Source organism: Chionomys nivalis, chromosome 16, assembly GCF_950005125.1.
Source record: "Chionomys nivalis chromosome 16, mChiNiv1.1, whole genome shotgun sequence".
Classification (NCBI taxonomy): Eukaryota; Metazoa; Chordata; class Mammalia; order Rodentia; family Cricetidae; genus Chionomys; species Chionomys nivalis.
In genome coordinates, this window is record NC_080101.1 from 10,209,159 (window position 1) to 10,231,676 (window position 22,518).

The window sequence follows — 22,518 nt, forward strand, 5'->3', positions numbered from 1 at the left end:
TCAAAGTGCCTGATCAGTATAGAAACTTAAAGGTCAACAAACAACTGATAGCCATTAGTTTGGATACTTGTAGCTTTTATGGTGACTAATGTTAAAAATCCACTTTACACCAATGCTTTTTAACTGAGGAGCAAAATGGGTTAGATTTTGATTTTTATATAAACATTACAACATTTAGGAGTTGCATTTTTTATTTATGCATTGTTTTGTTTGTTTTTGAAGCCAAATCTTTTATGTTAACTGGGGTTGACCTGGAACTTTTATGTATTCATGCTAGCCTCGAACTCACAGCAATCCTTCTGCCTTGGCCTCCTGAGCGTTGGGTTTACAAGTGTGAACTACTATGCCTGGCTATTTAGTATAACATCAGACGTGCTTTTAAAAATGAATAGAAACTTTTGAATACTAAATACTAAAATTGAGAATTTGCTATTATCAGTGATCGGTGATATTGTAGAAGGCAGTTATTTCTTTTAAATACATCTGCATTATACCACATTTGGTGAACTTCTATTGGCTCATAATGATGCAATCGACATTCTTTAAACCAAGTGGTCCCAATCCAGTAATTCTTCACGTTTAACCTCTGTACAGAGGTCTGTGCTAAAATCTCCTTGGAAAAGAATCCTTCAGTGTTCCCCTAGTAAAACTTAGGATCACGTAGCTCGAATTCACAGCTTCTTAGAGGACCGCCAGTAGAAACAGAATAATCTATACATCAACACATAACCATTTAGACCAGTGGTTCTCAACCTTCCCTATGGTGAAATTCTTTAATACAGTTCCTCGCGTTGCGGTGACCCCTCAACAGTAAAATTATTTTTGTTGTTACTTTATAACTATTTTTCTACTGTTATGAATGGTAATGTAAATGTCTGATGTGCAACCCCTGCGAAAGGGCCATGGCAACCCCAAGGGGTCTGTGACCCACAGGTTGAGAGCATCTGATTCAGCCATCACAAGCCCAGCAAAAATAAAGAAGCAAATGACAATCCTCACTCGGTGTCAGCCCCGCCCAGCTTGGTCCACTGTACACGTGCCATGGGGGAGGCTCAGGTCGGTTCGTTCTGAAACACCTTTCCGTCCTGTTTTCAGTCATCGGAGTGATGGGAAGCCATCGTCACCGAGGCTCTATTTCAAACAGTCGTAGAGGCACAAGCGTGATGGACTTAAAATGCCACGCGGCCTCGCTCGGGCCCCGCCCCCATATATGGACCCGCCCCAGGGCGGGGCCTATCCGACTATTCACGGCCCCCTTTCTCCACGTAACCCGGATATACACCCTTGCTCCCCTTTCACCTCGCGGCCCTTGGCCTACGCGGAAGGCCAAGTGGCCGGCTGCTGCTAGGCAGGGGCGGCGGGGCTCGGGGTTCGGGGCTCGGGGCGGCTTTCCCCGGGCGGTGATGGCGCGCACGGGCGCCGGGAGACAGGGGCCGTTGTAGCGGACTGAGCGGCGGGCCGGAGGCGGCCCTAGCGCCCGGTCGCGCGCCATGGCCCCCATGGGCATCCGCCTGTCCCCGCTAGGGGTGGCCGTGTTCTTCCTGCTGGGGCTCGGGGTGCTCTACCACCTCTACTCGGGCTTCCTGGCCGGCCGCTTCAGCCTGTTCGGCCTGGGCGGCGAGCCGGCGGCGGGCGGGGCGGCCGAGTCGGCCGGCAGCGACGGGGGCGCGGTTGACCTGCGCGAGATGCTGGCCGTGGCGGTGCTGGCGGCCGAGCGCGGCGGCGAGGAGGTGAGGCGGGTCCGCGAGAGCAATGTCCTCCACGAGAAGTCCAAGGGGAAGACGCGCGAGGGCGCCGAGGACAAGATGACCAGCGGCGACGTGCTGTCCAACCGCAAGATGTTCTACCTGCTCAAGACGGCCTTCCCCAACGTGCAGGTGGGTGCTGGCCCCCGTGCCCTCGCTGATCGGGAGCGCCCCGGATCTGCAGGGTTGGGGGACTTGGAGACACCGAGGAGGTAACGCGTGCAAGGTCACGCACCCTGGAGCGGGGCGAACCTGGAGTTTTCCCACTCAGGGTCACGCTACTCCTTCCCTCCCTGGTTGTGGGTGGGCGGATGCGTCCGCACTGGGGAGAGCTGGGTGGACTTGGATGCCGAGGTGCTGGCCGAGTGAACCAGGGGCGTCTGTAACAGGCTCTTATTCGAGTGAAGGGGTTGGACCTCTTGGGCCTTTGTGTGCTCCTAGAATTGGATGACTAGAAGAGGACCTGGCTGTTGAGTCTGTGTGTTTTCTGGCAGACAACCCCGCCAACTAGGCCAAGGCCTGTAGAAATCTTGAGTGTGCAGAGCAGCGGGAGGAAGGGGGTTGTGCTCACAAGTTGCCGAAGCTGTGCTAGCAAGACCCCGTTCATACTCCGTAGTTTGGACTGCCTTTCAAGAAACATTTGAAGATAGGCTTTTTCGAAATTTCACTTAAGTGTATCCTAGCTCTCAAGAGTCTTTATATCAAAGAGAATTAAGTAACATCGACCTTCCCTTTGGTAGGTTTCTTGGATAGGAATTGACATTTTCTATCTAGGCATTTCTTTTCTCTTGGAATTAATCGTTTCAGTGCGGCTGCTTTTTGGGGTGTGTGTGTGTGTGTACACGTGTGTGAGTACGCGTGCCTGCACATGCCTGCTTTCTTGCAGGGGTTCTTTAGTCCAGGTGGAGCTGGAATTAAGCTTAGATTTTAATTCAGGATCCACTTGCCTCGGCTTCTTCCTCTGACTTTTCACTGGGCCTTTTCCAGTTTATTGTAGTTCAGAGGGAAGGGCTCAACATAGTGTAACAGAATCTTTTAAATGTATCACCTAACAATAGATAGGTTTTGGCTTCTGAAAATAAAAGTTGCTTCCAATAGTTTTGTTGATTAGATAAACAGTAAAAATAAACTTGGGTTTCTTTGGAAGGTTCCTGACCTGCTGATCTTCAAAAGAATTGTCATTGAAAACTCTCCTAACTTACAGAGCGCTCCCCTCTTCCATCATGGCTTCGGTTTTCCTTCCTTCCTGGCTTTGTGTTATTGTCTCCCCATGTTGCCTCCGTGAAACATTGGATTTCAACTGTTAAGCTGCTGGATGGCAAATGTCATTGACTTTACTCGATTTTTTTTTTCCAAATGCCTTCCAAACAAAACACTGAATTTTTCCATTTTTTCTTGTACCTTACTGCTTTTTGTGTTACTGTGACAAATCACACCGTTGTTACATCTAGATGTGAGATATACTTGTGAAATATCTTTGTCTTCTCAAATCACTTGAATTTCATTCAGAGGTAGTGAAAGAAATGGGAGTTTGGGGGCTATTGATATACGATAGTTATATAGTAGTGCAATGAATACATTTAATATAATCTAGGTAGTGGCTCAGATAGTGGTCACATAGGACTTTAATCGAACTTCATAGCAGTTTTTACAAGTATATTTCATTCGTGCCTGTTTTCTAAATGGTAGTCAGGTTTATAACACTTGAACTTATGTGAGCTCCTCTTGGTGAGAAAAAAAACATGTAATTATTAAGGTAGTGATAGTGAAATGTGTTTTGGGGGGGTTGTTTTGTTTTTAACTCTTTTACTCTTTGGGGTCCCACCACTCAGCTCCCAAATAAATATATGGAGACTTTTTCTTACTTATGAATGTCCAGCTTTAACTTGGTCTGTCTCTAGCTAGCTGTTCTTAACTTAGATTATCACATCTGCCTTTTACCTCTGGGCTTTTATCTTTCTCGAGTTTATATCCCTTTCTTTTCTTACTCTGTGGCCAGCTGTGTGACTGGGTGGCTGGTCCTGGCGTCCTCGTCCTCTCTCCTCCTTGATCTTCCTTCCCAGATTTCTCCTTCTGCTTATTCTCTCTGCTGTCAGCCCCACCTATCCTTTCTCCTGCCTAGTGATTGGCCATTCAGCTCTTTATTAGACCAGTCAGGTGTTTTAGACAGGCAAAGTAACTCAGCTTCACAGAGTCAGACACATGCAACATAAAAGAATGCAAGGCATCTCGAATCCTTGTGCAAATGTTCCACAGCATAAACAAGTGTAGCACATCTTCAGCTCCCCAACAGGACTGTAGCAAGCACAGCTGCTTTATTAATGTAAGGTAAAGTCAGCTACATCGTAAGTTTTTAAATATCTGTGTATGTGTGTGTGTGTACATATAAGTAGAAAACAAAAAGATTAACTACCAAGGGTAGCTTTTGGATTTCAGGTATTAACACAGTGCCTTAATAGAAGATAACTGTTTTTTTGTGGCTGAATCTTTTGTCCTCCTTGAGTGTTCAGGTTAGGTATTGATATATCAGATCTGATGTTGTGTTCATTTTTGTACATCAGTGCACTTAGGATGTATAATACTGAGCTATCTCCTTTTAGTCCCAATTTATTAGACTAGAAACCAAATGAAACTGTATAAGTGGAGACCCAGCTCCCTTGGAGCTGATTAGTTCCCTTTGTGTGAAGGTGTCTTGTACCATGCATGATGTAGAAGAAGGAAAGCTGATGAGCAGGCGAGGAACAGAGGCAGGGAATAATGCTGAGACTTAAGAAGCTGGGCCTGTGAGTAGTTGACTCATGGAAGTAAGAGAAGAACTGGCTTTGCTTACTTTGGGTTTTGTAGTGTTTGTTTTTAAGATCTAAAATAATAGAAGGTCTCTGTTACAAGGTTTTAGTCAAGAGGAATGTGTTAAGAAAAGGTCTTTTAGCCAGGCAGTGGTGGTTCATGCCTTTAATCTCAGCACTCAGGAGACAGAGGCCGGTGGATCTGTGAGTTCGAGGCCAGGCTGGTTTACAGAAAGAGTCCCGGGACAGTCAAGGTTACACAGAGAAACCCTGTCTGGAAAAAAAGAAAAGGTCTTTTAAAGTAAAAATAAAATAGGACAGGTAGAGGGGCGGGGGCATTCTTTTATACATTTTGAAAGTAGCTATTCTCCAGAGAAATAGCTGATGTTATAGGAGGGTTAACTCTTTAGGAGACTGAACAGTCACAGTCTTCAGCCTGCACACAAGAGACCCAGGAAAGTTGGTGGTGTGGTTCAGCTAAAACCCAAAGGCATAAGAACCATGGATCCAATAGTGTATGTCTTTGTCAGCGGACAGAGAAGACTCCTGGCTCAGTTCAGCTGTCATGGTTCATGAAGGGACACATTCCCTTTCTCATTCCTTTCTGTTTCTTAGGCTTCCCACAGGATTATGGAAGACTGAAGAACTGTACTGCATCTGCTCTTTTTGTTTATTTGCTTTCTTTTGGTTTTTCAAGACAGGGTTTCTCTGTAGCTTTGGAGCCTGTCCTGGAACTAGATTTGGTAGACCAGGCTGGCCTTGAACTCACAGATATCCACCTGCCTCTGCCTCCCAAGTGCTAGGTTTAAAGGCGTGCAACACCACCACCTGGTGCCTCTGCTCTTTTAAACACTAATTTTACCATGAAGCCACACTCAGAAATAATGTTTAGTCAAAAATCTCGGTACCCTATTGTCCTTTATAGTGTATAGCATATAGAGAATTATGTGTGAGATGTTATATCTAAAACTATATTAATTATATAATTATTTATGGATGAATGCACTAGATGGGTGATTCTTCTAAAGGCCAAAAGCCCCTTCAACCCCAAATTAACTGAACTATCATAACAGTATTAATTGTGTTTGGGGCATTAAACTTTTCTTAGAACTGATATAGAAAATAGTTTGTCTCACCTTTCTGGAGTCCAAGTTACAAAACTAGTCTAAATACCTGTATATATGTCTGTATGTGTTACATATACATATAAGTACATGTAGTGTACTAGCTTAATAACCTTTATGTTAAATAAATATGATTGCTAACCCTGAAGTGGTTGCACCAATTAACATTTTCCATTTTAAAAGTTACAGATTACATCTTCTGTTTTATAGCTGTCTCACATATATCACAAAAATCTGGACACCCTATTATCCCTTATAGTGGATTTGAGATGTTGTATCAAGCCATAGTTTATAATAGTTTATGCTTCCCTTAAGACTTTTATCTCTTCAGATCTACATTTTTTATTTTGCTATATTATTTTTTATTTATCCCTCTCAAACCACTTAAATGTTTTCCTTCTGTTGCTCTTCAATGTAGAGGTTTAGAGAAAGAGAATCAAATTAAATTCAATCATACATGTAAGAATTTATTCTGCCTTTTAAACTGCTTACAGTATTAGATATGAAAGAGGAAATACATTCATCACCAAAGACTGAGCAGGCAATGCTCTAGAAGCACTGTTAGCATAGCTGTCCTTCATACTGTCTTTCTGACCCTGTTGTTGTTGTTGTTAATATGTAGTTCTGCCATGGCAACATGACAGGGAAACATGGAAAATTGTTCTTCTTTTCATGAGCGACAAAGTTAGATATGTCACATTTTTGTTCATAATTCATTAGCTAGAACATCCAATATATGTTTTCTTATTGCAAGGGAGATGAGTTCTGTGGACTTTAATATGCCTAGGAAGGAAATAAGAATTAGATTTTGTGAGCACTAGGCAGACTTACCAAAGAAGAACAGCTGGCCAAAAGAAATATATGCTTAATAATACTTAAGGCTAATAAACAACTATGTCAGATCAGTAGTTGCCAGGAATGGGTGGAAATTACAAGACTAGGCATCACTTACAGGAATAGCCTATAATCAGTTTGCAGTTTTCTGGTTTCTAGAAATGCTTTATATCACTCACTAAAATTATAGGTTCTGTGAAAGCTCCATTTTCCATTCCAGTCATTAATGACTTCTTTGAGAGTAGCCAGTCTGGGGTATGAGGGGTGGTAGTGAATGGTGAGAACTCTGTTTGTAGGAAGTCCTAAGGTTCTGTGATTTTGTTATACTTGGTTCCCTGTTGAAGTCCAAGAATAGAGACATTGAGCATGCAGGAGGCTGAATTGCTAACACAGAAGAGGAGTGGAGGAGAATAAATGAAGGAGGGAAAAACCCAAACCACTATAGGTTAAGAATAGTATCTTCAATTAGGGAGTGTTAGTTGAACACTTACATTTGGTTTAGATGGTGCCAAATTTTATGGGTGTTTTGCAAGAGAATCTATTTCATGGCTATTCAAGATAAGTAAGTTAATATGCAAACAAACAAGATCATTTGGGGAACTTATGAGGTCTTTGAAAAGGAAAAAGTCTTGTTATGTGCGAAGAGTGTGTTAGGGATCTTTATGCTAGTATGGGAAGGTCAGACTGAGATATTTTTCATTTGAATTGAGATCTGTAGACCATCTTAAGTAAGCTGGAGAGAGTTTGAATTAGCGGAGAAGTACAGCAAGTATAAAAAACCCTGTAAGAAGATGGTAAGTTTTTGAGTGCAAACATAAATACGCAAATGGAGAGACATTCTGCCTAGTGTTTGCTAGCATTGGATCATCTAGGATTTACCTGGTAGATGTGAAAACTCTGTATTCCATCTTTACATGCTGAAAGTTATTGGGAGGGTTTTTGTTTGTTTATTTCTTTTAAATTAGCATTGGCATAATCTGATTTAACAAGATGGCAGGTTGTTAAGAAGGGAAGCTGTTTCTAGTTTTGGACTATTAAGAATAAGGCTGCTATGAACATAGTTGATCAAGTGCCCTTGTGGTAGGATAAAGCATCCTTTGGGTATGTACTCAGAAGTGGCATGGCTGGGTCTTGAGGTAGATTCAGTTGGTTGCTGTGGTGACTATACAAGTTCCCACTCCTACAGCAATGGAGGAGTGCTTTCTTTGCTCCCCATCTTTCCAAACATGAGCTGTAACATGTGGTTTTGATCTTAGCCATTCTGACAGGTGTAAGATGGAATCTCATAGTAATTTTGACTTGTATTTCCCTGGTGGCTAAGTGTGTCTCCTGACACCACCGCGCCCCACCCCTGACCAGTTATCATCAGAGAGGCTTCATCCAGCAGCTCATGGGAACGCATGCAGAGATCCACAGCCAAACATTAGGTAGAGCTTGGGGAACTCTGCAGAAGGGAAGGATTGAGGGGTTGAGGACACTAGGAGAACATGCCACAGAATTAACTAGGCAGGGCTCATAGGGATTTACAGAGATTGAAGTAACAATAGGGAGTCTGTGTGGTTCTGATCTTGGTCCTCTGCATATATGTTGTGATTATGTAGATTGTTTTTATGGGACTCCTAACAGTAGGTATGAGGATTTATTTACATTATTTCATGTATGAGTGTTCTATTTTGGAATAAAGTAATTCATGTAAGCATGTGTTTGCTGGGAATTGAACTCAGGACTGCCTCAAGACAGTCTACAGTACACAACATGGGTCGCTTCATAGCTAGTGTATTTGCTCAGTAGTCAGGGTGCAGCAGTGGAAAATGCCAGTGAAAGAGGTCTGCAGTGTCCTTTGCTCAACAGAGCTCTTACTGTGCACATTACTGCATGTGCCCATATAGATGGTGGCCTATGGAAAGTACTGGCTCTGAAAACTGTTGGGGTGGAGAGATGGCTCAGCAGTTAAGAGGACTTGCTGTCCTTAGAGAGAATCCAGGTTCAGTTTCCAGCAACCACATGGCAACTCACAAACCTTCTGTAAATCTAGTTCATGAGGGTTCTACACCATCTTCTCACCACCAGTGTACTGGGCATATGTGATAACACAAACATTCTTGCAGGCAAAACACTCACAAGCATGAAATAAAAATATATTTCTATATATTCTCTCCTCACTCCACAATTTTACATAATTATGATAAATCAGATTTATATTTTAATTTTTCTTTTATGAATAATAAGAATTTTTTTGTTTTACCTTCTTTCCCTCAGATACATCTTTGATATATAGTTAAAAGATAGCTAGGCATTCATCTTTATGCCCTTTTTGATTGCTTGTTTCAATTTATTTGGGTTTTGTAATAATGTTAGCTCATCTATTTAGTGATCTCCGGGTTTCTTTTTCCTTACTGCTTAAAGGTACATTTTAGACAAACAGTCCACTCAGTAATTTTACCCCTTAGCACCCAAATTCTGTTTTTACGGCACATTCTTTGTGTAACTTGCATTGTTGTTCTGTTTGCTTCTAGCTGAAGTTGCTTATGTCCAATGCTAGAGAAAATATCTATTTTCAAGCTTTAGAATTTCTTTTTTTACTCTTTTTTAACAATGAGTATAATAATAGCCTAATGGTGGCCTAAGGCCCATACCTCCCCCATGAGCCTCCCTAGCACTGGGCTGTAGACTGCCCCAGTTTCAGTCCCTCAGGACCTCTACTCCTGATCCAGCCAGGACTAACTTACTTCTGTGTTACATGGTTTCTCAGTTTGTATTAGAACCCTGCCTGTACTTGGAATCTAGTCATCATTAACCAAAACACTAAACTTGAATATTAGATTAGAAAGTATTTGAAGATAAAATGTCACTACAATGCTTTTATTGATGCTTTTTAAAAAATTGCATCAAATTTCTTGAAATACTTTAAGGCTATCATTAATAAGATTTTTTAATGAATTATCTGAGATACATTTTTTGAGATCTATTAAATAATAATGGTTTTCTCTTTTGTAATATCAACTATTTCCACTGTAGATAAATACTGAGGAACATGTGGATGCATCTGACAAGGAGGTCATTGTATGGAATCGTAAGATTCCTGAGGACATCCTGAAGGAAATAACTGCTCCTAAAGAAGTCCCTGCGGAAAGCGTGACTGTCTGGATTGACCCACTTGATGCTACCCAGGAGTACACGGGTGAGTCTCAAGCATTACATTATCATTTTCTGTTAGAGAGCCTAGACCAAGGCAGATAATGTACACATGGTGGCAGATCCTTTACAAATCTAGGAACCTTCCAGTTGGATTTTAAGAATCTGATTAGATTTCCAGACAAGCAGGCTAGGTTATCAGGATATTGCATGAACCATTCAGACGGAAGGACGATTCTCATCTGTTTCCTACCATAGCGTAACTCCTCTAATAACACCGCCTCCGTCAGTGGCACCAGCACACTACCCGTGTCTGCCTAACACTAAGGAAAGTGTGTGCCAGATTGTAATATTTATGTAGGTTATTAAGAATTCAGGTTTTGTTATATATACATCTGATATATGAATTTAAAGTAGTACATTTAATGGAGCCGGAAAGTGAAAAGTAGCAAAACAAGATTATCACCACTAACCCCCAAACACACACACACACACACATTCACGTTATTCTTGCCCAGCTCAAGTTTCATTTCTCTGGTCCTTTCTCATGCTCTTTCTTACACGCAATATCTAATTCTTGATTTACCCCTGTGTGATATGTTAAAATTTATTTGTCCCGCTATAAGGCAAGACCCCCAGAATATGTGAGTTTGTACTTTTCACCTTGGTATTCTGTATACTTAACTTGAATTGCAATGTGTACTCAATAGATTATTACTAAGGGAAGGCACAGGTGTGTGTATGTGTCTTCGTACGTACATACATAAAACTAACATTGCAAAACTGATTTATATGAGTAAATAGCAGAAATGTACACTATTGAGTTTGTTTTCTAAAATGAACTGGCTTGAGTCCATAATAATAATTAGTGTGCATATCCCTTTGTACAAAACTATTTTAAACTTCTACCGTGATTTTTAAATTTGATTATAAGATTAAAGGTTAATTTATATTTGAAGATGGACAATTGTTATCTGTATTTTACAGATAAGGAAACTAAGTTTGACTTAGTTAATTCATACTAAGAAATGGAGTTACTAAAATGATGGACTGAGTGACTAACCCAAGAACCAGATCTCACATGTACTTAGCAGCTCTCTTCCTGCTTAGAGCAATTTTGCTTTTGAAAGGGGTTGTACACATCTCAATTCTGACAAAGTAAGTATCCTATTATGTGCTGCGTTAAACACAGTACTTTAACAGCCATGCCTTTGTGTTTTCTCCTAGAGGATCTTCGGAAGTATGTCACTACCATGGTGTGTGTAGCTGTGAATGGCAAACCTGTGCTAGGAGTTATTCACAAGCCGTTTTCTGAATATACAGGTATGACGTATACATGAGCTCTTTTGAGACACAGTGCTACTTGTGGTACTGAACCCTTTGTCTGTAGTGTTTAAACTATACTAGGATTTTAGTAATTGAAGTCTGTCTCCTACCCTTGTACACTATTTGTCTGAGGAGGATGCAGATTTTATGGTTGACATTAAGAGTATGTGGTAAAACAGAGCTTTATGGAAAAAAAAACATCGGTTGGAAATACTAATAAGGTCGAAATATTCCCCAGTAAAGTGTCTTGTGTTTCTTTCATGCTGTCGTTGGAGGTGAGGCCTGGGTTCCTGTGATGGCTTCTGCTGTGAAACTGTACAGTTTAGTATTCAGAGCGCACTATTGTGACAGAGAGTGACATTGAGACGTAAGAAGTGGGAGAGGAGCTGTCCGCAGCCACGGCACGTCTGTCAGAGATCCTTGGGTCCTCTCTCATACAGTCACGTTTGCTAGTTTCCTACACAGCGGGGGTCAACTCAGTGGTGCCTGTGTTGTAAGAAGACATGGATGGCCATGACAAGGAAGTTCTTATTTAGTTAGGTTGTGACCTTTGTGTGTAGCCCTACCAAAGTCAGTGGATGCGGGAATAGGGAACCTTGAAGTTGGTTCAAGACACCCTAAGGCCAAATTCTTAGCCTAAAGGAGATTTTCTTTTTCTTTTTGCACTGCACTGGAACATAGGGCAGGGAATAAGAGACAAATACAGGCAATAGGGGATAAGGGAGAAAGGGAAGGGAACAAATGAACAGGGGAAAGGAGTATTTGTTGCCTGTGATTAAAGAGAAGACAGGTGGTGCTCATAAGTAAATGGCCATTTATAGAGGTGAAAGGGGAAGCCCTGTGTTAGGATGCGGTGTGTAAGTTTAATTGGGCATGTTAATTAGGTGAGCCAAGGGGGGCTTTTGATTGCTGGTCCTCAATACTTTGATAGCTGGTCTTTGGTAGGAGGAAAGGGTCAAATAAGGGAACAGACCTGATGACCAGCTTTAGGAGTGCAACCCAACAGTTTTTAGGAAGGCAGAGGGAATGGGGGAGAAGGGCAAGGCTTGCTAGAGCCATGTTTACCTTGCCTGAGCTGGGTAGAGTCTCTTCAGCAGAGAAGAAATTATACCACAGTTACTCAGCGAGGCTGCCTGTGGCCAGCGGCCTTCTGGTCTTTACAGTATGGCCAGTGATCTCATGTTCACTATGACAGCACAAGTTATTACTGTTGTGGGGGAAGAGTAGTTAGTATAAATATTATTGCTGACTGCATGCAATGATTTGTTGTGCTTTTAATTGGTTAATTCCCATCAACTCATAGTACAAATATTATGGCCCTTGGCACCATCATTCTCTAAGATGACAAGGCTCTTAATTATGACAGTGTCCACATTGCCAGTATTGAAAACTATGACCATGTATTGTGGATAATATTATGTCATCCTTAAATTTGGGTCTTACAGCTGCTATATTTAAAAGATATAAATATTCTACATATGTATGAAATACTTAAATAATAGAGTATATTAAATGTAAAGAACTTCAAGATAATATTGTGGGACTACATAAATATATATCAATATACCATATAAAATGAAAAAAAAAAACAGGCATTAGGTTTTTGATTACTGAACCACACCTACTTTTTAGCCTTACTTTCTGAGCCACAGTGATCAGATTTACATTCTATGTAGCTAAGTGTAACTAATACAGTAGGAGGAGCAAGAGGCACTGCTTTGCCTTAGGCTTCATGTGCTAGGTGTCAGGGCTCTCTGCTTGGCCCTACAGGCCTTTTCTTTATTTTTTGTAAAATAAACACATGTAGCTGCTCTTATACCTTATCACCCAAATCTAACTTAAATATATCCATTGGAGCTTGAGAGACGGCTCTGGGTAAGAGTACCTGTTTACTCTTGCAAAGGGCTCAAGTTCCAGTTCCCAGCATCCACATTGACACCCCTGCTCCAGGAGGTCTGCACCCTACCCTGGCTTTGTAACATCTGTGCCCATGTTATAGACTCACACACAGACTTAACCGTGGTTTAAAAATAAAACTTTAAAAATATTTGTCCATTAAAGTGCTATAAATTAATGTATTACATATATAACATGAAGTACCTTTTAAAATACTGAATTCATAATTGCTAGTATCCTACACAATACTGACCCCTAGAGCTAGAACATTGTAAGTTCACTTCTCAGTAAAACAATAGTTGGCAAAGACCAGTTAGAAAAGAATTTAGAGAATTTGGGGATTTTTTTTCCCCCACTTTTTGAAACTTTTTGTAAATAATTACAGACAAAATTATGATAAATACTCATGAGCTTTTTCCTCCAGTGTACTTTAAAGTTACAAGTACTACATATGCCTCAGCTAACCATTATTCCCCGTGATGCAGCATTTTCATTTCTCTGCATGCTCCTGAATGGATTTAAGGTGCTTCCTTAAAACAAGGTCCTGTCAAGTGAGGTGGATTTCTTTCAGCCACTAAGCTGTTGCCTTCTGTTCTTTTAATGAGGAGCAGCTTCCTGCATCACTTCAACCCATGTCTTTCCTTGCTCCGGAGAGCAGGCCTCTTCTCCCATAGGACACCTAGTCTTCTGGGTGTGTTGATGGGATGCCCCTGGCTACTCCTTCTCCGGGACCTTCCTCCTGTGGGATGGGCGCCTTCTTACCAGGCGCCTACTTTACTTTTGTCCTGTTGCCTTCTCACAGCCCTGGCTGCTTTTCCAAATGATGAAGATATTTTCTTCCTCCCACTGACCCAGTGTCCATGTCCTTTCTAAGCCTTTCCTTCTAAGTGCTTCTTACTGACTTATATTGGGTCAAGAAGGAACCTTTGCTCTCTTGGTGCTTCTCTGAAGCTCCTGCTATTGAAACTATATTTGGCAGTTGTTCTGCTGATCTACACTGTTTGTCTCCTTGCCATCTCATGGGTTTGGATTTGTCTCTGTTTCCTACTTATTCTGGAGAGATAGATAGATAGATAGATAGATAGATAGATAGATAGATAGATAGATAGATAGATAGATATAGATATTTTATGTGTGTGTATATTCACTTCCTTGTTATTGTGTATAGTTTTTAGTTGGCTGCCATCGTCCATGGTGACTTAGAAACCCAGACCCCCTTTTTCTCTTTTTTCTTTTTCCTGTAGCCAGGAATAAACTACCTTCATTGCTAACCATGGTATGGCATAATGAATGGTATTAGAATAGCAATCTAACTGGTTTATTTTTGACTAAATTTGCTTTCTTGCCTTATTTGCACCAGAGGAAATAAGTGAGGAAAACTTAAACCTAGACATGTATTTCAAGCTATCCCTGGAAGCCCCTTCTTTCTTTCAAAACTTCTCCCACCACCACCTGTTTCTTGGTTTCTTTTTCTTTGACTCATTCTTCTTAAGATGGGGGTTTTACACTCTGTGCCAGGATGGCTTGGAATTCACTATGCATCCTGCAGTGGCCTTGGACTCAAAGCAACCCCTGTTGCTTCCACCTCTAAAATGCTGGGATTATAGGTAAGAGCCACCATACTCAATTGACTTTGCATTTTTATGCTCTGTTCTACTGAGCTTTCTGTTGCTATGATAAACACCATGACCAGAAGTAACATAGGGAGAAAAGGGTTGATTTCATCTTGGAAAGTATAGTCCGTTATCAAGGGAAGCCAAGGCAGAAGCACAAATCAAAATCTCCAGAGGAACACTGTTTCCCCGCTTGGCTCCCAGGCTTCCACATTTCAGCTACCTTCCTCAAAATATTATTTCTGTATCTGAATGTGTCTTGTGAGTATATGCCATATATGTAAGGGTGCCCACAGTGGCTAGTAGAGAGGATCAGATCCTCTGGGATGGAGTCAAAGGCAGTTGTGAAATACCTAACATGGAGGCTGGGAACAGAACTCAGATCCTCTGAAAGAGCAGCAAGTCCTCTTAAATGCGGAACCATCTCTTTAACTGATCAGCTACCTTATACAGTCCAAGCTCACTGGCCTAGGGATAGTACTGCCCATAGGCTGGGCCCTCCTACGTTAAGTAGCAGTCAAGAAAATGCTGCACAGACATTCCCATGATCCATTTCATAGAAGCAATTCTTCAGTTGAGGTTCCCTCCTCACAAGTATGTTAAGACAGCATCTCACCAGGACATGCTCCTGATAAGACAGTCAGTAAAATTAACTCACTTCTTTAAATAGTTTATGTTCTTAAAGCATTTGGGAGAATGAGAAATATGCAAATAAATAAACCTGAGTATATCAGAAGTAGAGATAGAAGAAAATCAATTTTGAAACTTGAATTATCCAAACAGTTGTGTCCTTGTCACAGATCATGAATCTGACTTTGCTGATGAGCTCAGTGTACAAGATGCTTGGTAAGAACTATACGAGTGAGACATTTGCAGGAAGGGAAGAAAATGGGCTGAGTAGAGCTAGGAGTCGAGTTATGAGGTGGTCTCAGAAGATGCTCATTTGATAATGGAGAGAGTACTAGAATTCTTATGCCAGATATTTGATAGCCATTCTAACTGTGAAGAACACAGGGCACTTGGAGGCTTTTTTTTCAGTACATGCCTGTTTTCTTATTTAAATACTTAAGTAATTTTTCTACCTAAAAATAAAATTCTGTTCGAGGGAAATGATTAAATCTGTAGAAAATTATTCTTTTTTTTCCCAGTCATTTGATTCTGAAGATTGTAATTTATGTAATGCTTTGGAATTGTAAACCTTCAATGCTGTTAATGGGCATCCTACTTGCTTTTCAGCTTGGGCAATGGTGGATGGTGGTTCAAATGTGAAAGCCCGCTCCTCCTACAATGAGAAGACCCCAAAGATCATTGTATCTCGCTCTCATGCAGGGATGGTCAAACAGGTTGCTTTACAGACCTTCGGAAATCAATCGTCAATCATCCCAGCTGGCGGTGCTGGTATGTTCACTCTGTTTCTCCCCATCTTGTGATTCCATAGTATGTTCCAGCAGGAGCAAAGATCTCTCGGGATACCAAAGTATTTATCTCATACTTGGACACAAAATAAGGAGGGCGGCATTATCATTGCCCGTGTCAGAAACCTTCATAAATGACCACAAAAGCATACTGTCACCATTGTACACCAGCAGGGCTGCTCTTAATATGACCTGACTCTAGAATCATTTTCCTATGTGTTTAATGGTGGGCCTGTCAGGAGGAAAAGTGGAAGAATTGAGATGTCCTGCAGTGGGAAGCTGTCATCATCCTAGGGACTGCTAGAATGGCTAATCCCTGGAGTATTGACCTTTGCAGCTCTCTCATCTGGAATGAGCAAGAAGTACTGTGCTCACCCATTGTAATATATATCCCTTGCTCTTATACTACTTGATTAGAGTCCACAGTTGAAAGTGGACAGTAATAAATATTCAGATATTGTTACTGTGAGGTGTGTACAAGAGCAAACCATAGCCTGGATTTGGCTTGAAAGAGCCTTTTGATGAACATTTATTACGTCAGAAATTTTTTAATTCAGGTAAATAAATTAAAATCAGAAAACATTCATGTTCTAATTCCTTTTCAGCAGTGCTAAGATATTTTAATGGGAGAAATGATACTTTTCAGCCTTATATTTAGTTTGCGAGTTGTTTCCTAGATTTTTCCGTACAGGATGCCTGTTATGTTGGTTAGGAAAACTCAATGTCCAGATAGCTAGGAGGGTTGAGATGAACTAGTTTCTAGATGTAATGTGCTCCTCCCTTTTTGAAATTTTTTTTTATTATTGTTTTTTATTCTAATGGAACTATACCTCGCTACTAAAAAGCACTAAACTAGTGCTCTTTTAAAATTGGTATCTTAGACCGACTGCTATAATTGAGACTAACTTATTTAGTAAGCTTATTTGACTGCCTGATATTGGGGTTGTTACTTGTAAGCATGATTATGTTGGGAGATGATTGATTTTAGATTATGCAAAGGCAGTGTGGAATGCTCATGAATATCTCATCCTGTTCCCTTCAAATGTATACCTAAAAAGCTTGCACACGTTTTATTAAGGCATTTCAGTAATGACCTAATTTTTTCTTTGTCTTCTAGGTTATAAAGTTTTAGCACTCTTGGATGTGCCTGATGTGAGCCAAGAAAGAGCAGATCTGTATATTCATGTGACATACATCAAAAAGTGGGATATATGTGCTGGCAATGCCATTTTAAAAGCCCTCGGGGGGCATATGACCACTCTGGGTGGTGAAGAGATCAGTTACACTGGGTCCGATGGCATTGAAGGGGGACTCCTTGCTAGCATTAAAATGAATCACCAAGCCCTGGTCAGGAAACTCCCGGATTTAGAAAAGTCAGGACATCAATAAGCATTCCTAAGCACAGGGCGCAACTCCGTGAATTGTTCGGCCTGAACTTTCGGAAGCTTCAAAGGACTGGTGGAGACTCTGCATGGTTAAGGCCATCCTGAACTTAGGAAGTACCAGAGACTTGCTTTCCCTGAAATGGAATGTAAAATCGGGGAAATTAGGTTGCTTCACTTCTCAAGTATTGTCTTTATTTTTGAGACTGCTTTCATACAGTTGTCATACACAAGGCACACACATATGTGTATGTATGTGTATGTATGTACACATATATACATGTTTGTATTAAAATCTACAGCTAGGTCTACACTGTTAGGAGTCACCATGTTCACTCAACAAATGATGAGTCTACACTGTTGAGAATTTCGTATAGAATTGGGTTTGAGGAAGGCTTCGTTTTGTATAGTTGTGTAGTGTAATTTTGAGGTTGTATCCTACTTAAAATAAAGTCATTGGTGATTTTTACTCCTCAGATGGAAAGCACAAGAAGTCTCATATTCATTAATTGCAACAATTGTTCTGGTCATCTGCCATTTCTATGGATTTAGTAGAAAAGGCTTTAACAGATTGTTTTCCCTGAAACTTCACTAACAGATTCACCAGATGATAGAAAGTCCAGACAAATGATGAGCTGCATTAGAGTTAGAGTTTTCATGATGTGGGCTTTGTTTTGATCAAAGTCTATCTATGGTTCCAACATTTCTGCCATGTTACGTTGACTTTCATTTCCCCTTGGAAGATGCATTTGTCCATTCTTTCTCTATTGAGCTGGAAGTTGGCTTTAAGCTTCAATATTAGCATTATGAGTTCTATATTTTTATTAGAGATAAAATATGCTGTAAGACACTATAAGAATATAAATGATTTTCTAATAATTGAAAGTTATTTCACATTAAGTGGACTGACTGGTCTTAGTTATTTTTCAGGAATTTGGTTTCAGCAAATTTTGCGTCCTTGCCAGATTTATCAGTAGAGATTCCCTTATTATCAAAAATGGGCACAGTTCCTTTTTAACTTTAATGGACTTAAAATAACAACATTCTCAAAGAAATTGCTTTTGACCATAATCCCGTTGTTTTCTTTCAGATTACTGTTAATGAAACATTGATGAAAAATTTCCCCCCATTCAGTTGGCAGAATGTGGTTAGAAAAAGAGATGATGGCATTTGTCATATTGCTGTGACTAAGCTTGCTTTCCAAGCTGTGTTTCTTGTGTTGCTCTAAGAACTTGTTTTTGTTGATGTGTTTTTTTCTTAGCGTGATCTAGAAAATTGATGTATCATGTTTTTTTCATGTGGCTTTGATACCCTTCTAAACTTGAATGAGTAATTAATTTCTCATATTTTCTTTTCTTAAAAATATAACCCTAAAGCAGTTTTCTATTTATTTTCCTATCTTAGAGGTAAAATTGAGCCGAGTGGCCATGCTAGCCTGATAGACACGCCTCATGTAGGTTTTCACGTCATGAGGTGCAAGGCCCAGGTGGTTCCTCAGTAGTGGACGGAATCTTAGTGCTGTACGGTGCTTTCCCCAGGCCTAGCTGCTGCTAGCATTGGCCTTCATGCAGTGAAAAGTCAAAGTTCTGGAAGTTGGAAACTTAATGTTTATTTAGCAGGAGTTGTGAGTTTTGACAACAGTTTCTGACACTAATTACTAAGCAATATGACAGGAGAAAGGAAACGCTGCTTTCTCCAAAGATGACAGAAACAGTACTCACCAGAGTCCTGTGATACAGACATTGTTTTCATTGTAATATGTCAGAACAGGAAATGGAATATAATTGAAAATGCTCTAATGTGTGGAAAATTATCATTCAGTAGAAGCAAAACTAGTTCATATTAGCAAACAAGATTGTTTTAGTTTTTAATTTCATTAATCTGTATAACTAAGGATATGAACAATGTGTGTTAAGCTCATAAGTTAAGATGTTGGCTGAGAGTTGAAAGTATTATTTTATAATTTGTTGGTGTTGTCTAGTTACTAACAATTTTAAATACTTCTATAGACATTTATAGTTCATTTTTTAAAAATTTGTTTAAGAGCCAATATACATTACAAGGAAAATGGTATTTATATTTATTTATGAGGTATTATTGTGCCAGAAGGTACTAGCCATGGAGTATGTAATATCTCTCAGAATTAACATTAAATTGTTTTATTTCTAAACATAACAAACTAAGCAAGTTTACATTTGGAAATGCATCTCTTTTCCCTTTAGTAGAAGCAGACACCAGAGTGTCACCTGTCTCCTAGGCCGCTCATCAATCCCTTCGTGCCCTGCCCTATCTTTCCTTTGGGCCCCCTTTCTTAGCTGCTGTGCCACCTTGCCCCATGCTTAACCCAGATTTCTTCTATAAACTCATTCCTCTTTATATTGGCCACTGAACACCGAATTGAGCCTGGTAAAGTTCACAGTGAAAGTGATCAATCCTGGAAGAGATCTGCTTAGCCATTATTTTTGAGAAGTAAAGAAAATCACCTTCAAAACATTAAAATTCATGTTGTCTTGTGTCTCAAAACTAATGTTTTCACAAAGCACTTCTCCCGACTCATCTTTATATATACTCTCTATAATAAGCCTGGAATATACCAGTGAATCAGATAGGTAAGCTCGCTTGAAGAAACCTGCTTTCTCGGATGGTTTTCATTCTTATAGTCCCCCTCCATTTCAGTTGCCTTTACAAGGCCCTACAAGAGTCATATTCAACTTTGTGGGTTTGCTCCTTTCCCCAGTTTTATGGGTTTTTTTTTTTAACTGAAATACTCAAATGAGGTATTAACAGTATCTAATGAACTGATGAGAACACTAGATTGTGTTCATATGGTAGTTGTGTGGATTTTCTGTTTCCTAGAGCTGCTTTGCACTGTTCTGAAGATTGTCTCAGAAGATACAGGTAGGGCCAGGCTTACAAGAGAAGACAGATGTGGGCGCTCACAAGAGACAGCAGTGACAGAGGGAGGCTAGCATTCGCCTTGCCTGACCCCGTGCTCTTAGGTGCCGAGTTCAAGTACCTGATAATAATACTCTGGCTGTGCAGGTGGCAGCAGCCTGGTCGCCCAGACAAGGTGGAGGGCTGATGCAAAACAGAAGTCACTCATGTTAACTTGATGATGGCTGAAATTGGCTTCCTGGGACAACCCAGGAGGTTAAAGCAAGAACTCTTTGGGGCTGTTCTAGCCACAGCTACCTGTCTTGGCTGTGTAGATAAGAGTGTTGCTGTGTAGAAACAGCAGTAGTTTTTCATAATAGATCTGTATTAAGATGTCTTTAATGATATGCCTGCAAAGTGGCTCTGTCCTATACTTGTGTAGAAAAAATATCTAATCTGTGGGGTTTTTTTCTTAAGAAAAAAAGTTGTGCCTTAAATAGGGCATTGTATGTTACTGATGCAAAACAAATTTTTTTAATAAATGGGAAAAATAGCTTTTTTCTCATTAAACTTTAAGTTCTTTTAATGTTTTTTATATCAGAGTTGGGGAAAGTCATTAAAATTAAACTGATAAATTATTTTTGCATAATGTAGCATTTCCAGTTGAAGTCCATTTTTCTAAGAACTGGATCATGATGTATATTAGTCTGAAATGATGTTTCAACATTTGGTTCTTAATTAAATGTAAGACCAAGAGAGATTGCATTTTACACATTTTACTTTTAAATAAATCATTTTGGACTACTTTACCTTTTCTAGTCCTCTGGGGTAATTTTGGTTAAAAAAAACTAGCTGTTAGTGGTAGCATTTTGGTGGTCTATTAGTTAAATAATATTGTGTATTGTGACTAATAGATTTCCTAATGAGGAAAAGATTCTAACCCTGACCAGCCACAGTTGTGAGGGCTGCTTCACAATAGTGGAGTTCTGCAGTGACATTATTTTGTGAAGTGCTGACATGTGTGCATTGTTCTCTTTTATCAAAGCCTGGCAGGTATATGTATTTGACTTAGCATTGACAAAGGATTTTTTTTTAATTATTCTCTTTTGAGCTGGATGGTAATTTAATGGAAGAAATGGCATCTTTTTGTGAGATCATAATACAAGTCAAACTGAAGTTAAGGATGATGAATAATGCTAAAACAGCTGCTTATATACCGTGGTTGTGATCATTCCCTAAAGTATTATGTAATTAATGTATCTGTGTAAAGTGCAAAAGCAGAGGTTGTGATGTTTTGTCAATATATTTAATTAAATTATTTTAAGGTGTAAAACAAGTGGTACCTTTGTCATTCTGGAGAGATGTTCCTTCATTTTTCTTTTTTAAACTATAAACACAGTAAGTTAACATGAGATACTTAACCTGAAAACAATCTCATGTCCCCAGATGTGGCCTTCAACCTTCATTATGTGGAGCAATCTGCAGAGGTGCCCTTCCTGCCCTGTGCTCACAGTGGCAGAGCAGCCTGTGGTCTAGAGGGCATCTGTAGTGATGGATGCAGCTCCGCTCAGGCTTGTGCGCATTTGCAGTGCTGCCCGAGCAGCTGGGCCTGCATTGCCAGAGCTCACCTTTCTGCTAAACTTCTCATCCTCACGTCCTGTTAATTGATTCTCTAAAATGGGTCAACAGTGAGAGAAATTAAGATATTTTACCTTTGAGAACTTTCTTACCACACATTTAAAGCCGTGTAGGAAATAAACTGTTTCTTGTTGCAGAGATGCCACGTTTTCTTAACAGGCTCTGATCTGCCAATCTACTCCACCAGACTAAAGTGGAGCCATTGTCAACTTCTTCCCATGGCCTTCAAAGAGAGCTTTGTGCCTCACCACATCACTTTTATAAAGGCTGTTAGTTCACTTGCTAAAGAGATGGAGTGTGTCTTTGATTCGTGTGTGTTTCCACCATATTTCCAATACCTAGTGTATTGCACAAATTAGGTCCAGATTGTGTGGTGAATTGGACTAGAGGATAACTACTAGTGTTAGCATGCTTCATGCCTCAGTAATATAAGCTAGTTGTTTCCTTTACTGATATTTGTAATTACCACCCCACACACCCAATTTTTTTTTTAAGTTTTGCCTTTCCTCTGGATATCACCCCCATGGTCAATTAACTGTATAAAATGTGATTGCTTCTGGTGACATAATTATTCTAAACCCTGCCCCTGGATATACTTTGAAAATGAAATTTGAATTTCTTGAATAAATTGGTCATGTCTGAAAAGGTGGTATGCTGTGTCAGTGTTTTTCTATTTTACCTCTTTCTTAATTCATTTTTTTTTAAAAATCATTTTACACACTAACCAGTTTGCCCTCCCTCCTCTCCTCC

At 40.1% G+C, this 22,518-nt stretch overlaps 1 protein-coding gene across 1 annotated transcript; it reads left to right on the top strand.

The window, feature by feature from the left end:
- Positions 1–1,266: 1,266 nt before the first annotated feature.
- On the top strand, positions 1,267–22,417 carry Bpnt2 (3'(2'), 5'-bisphosphate nucleotidase 2). Its single transcript, XM_057790569.1, has 5 exons — positions 1,267–1,877; positions 9,508–9,670; positions 10,852–10,947; positions 15,696–15,857; positions 16,992–22,417. Exons 1-5 carry the CDS (start codon positions 1,491–1,493, stop codon positions 17,261–17,263), a joined length of 1,080 nt encoding a protein of 359 aa, XP_057646552.1. The 5' UTR covers positions 1,267–1,490; the 3' UTR covers positions 17,264–22,417.
- The last annotated feature ends 101 nt before the right edge of the window (positions 22,418–22,518 follow it).

Coding starts and splice junctions, on each gene's coding strand:
- Bpnt2 (XM_057790569.1), top strand. CDS start 1,491: ATGGCCCCCATGGGCATCCGCCTGTCCCCGCTAGGGGTGGCCGTGTTC. Junction 9,671..10,851: donor TGCTACCCAGGAGTACACGG/GTGAGTCTCAAG, acceptor GTTTTCTCCTAG/AGGATCTTCGGAAGTATGTC. Junction 15,858..16,991: donor CATCCCAGCTGGCGGTGCTG/GTATGTTCACTC, acceptor TTTGTCTTCTAG/GTTATAAAGTTTTAGCACTC.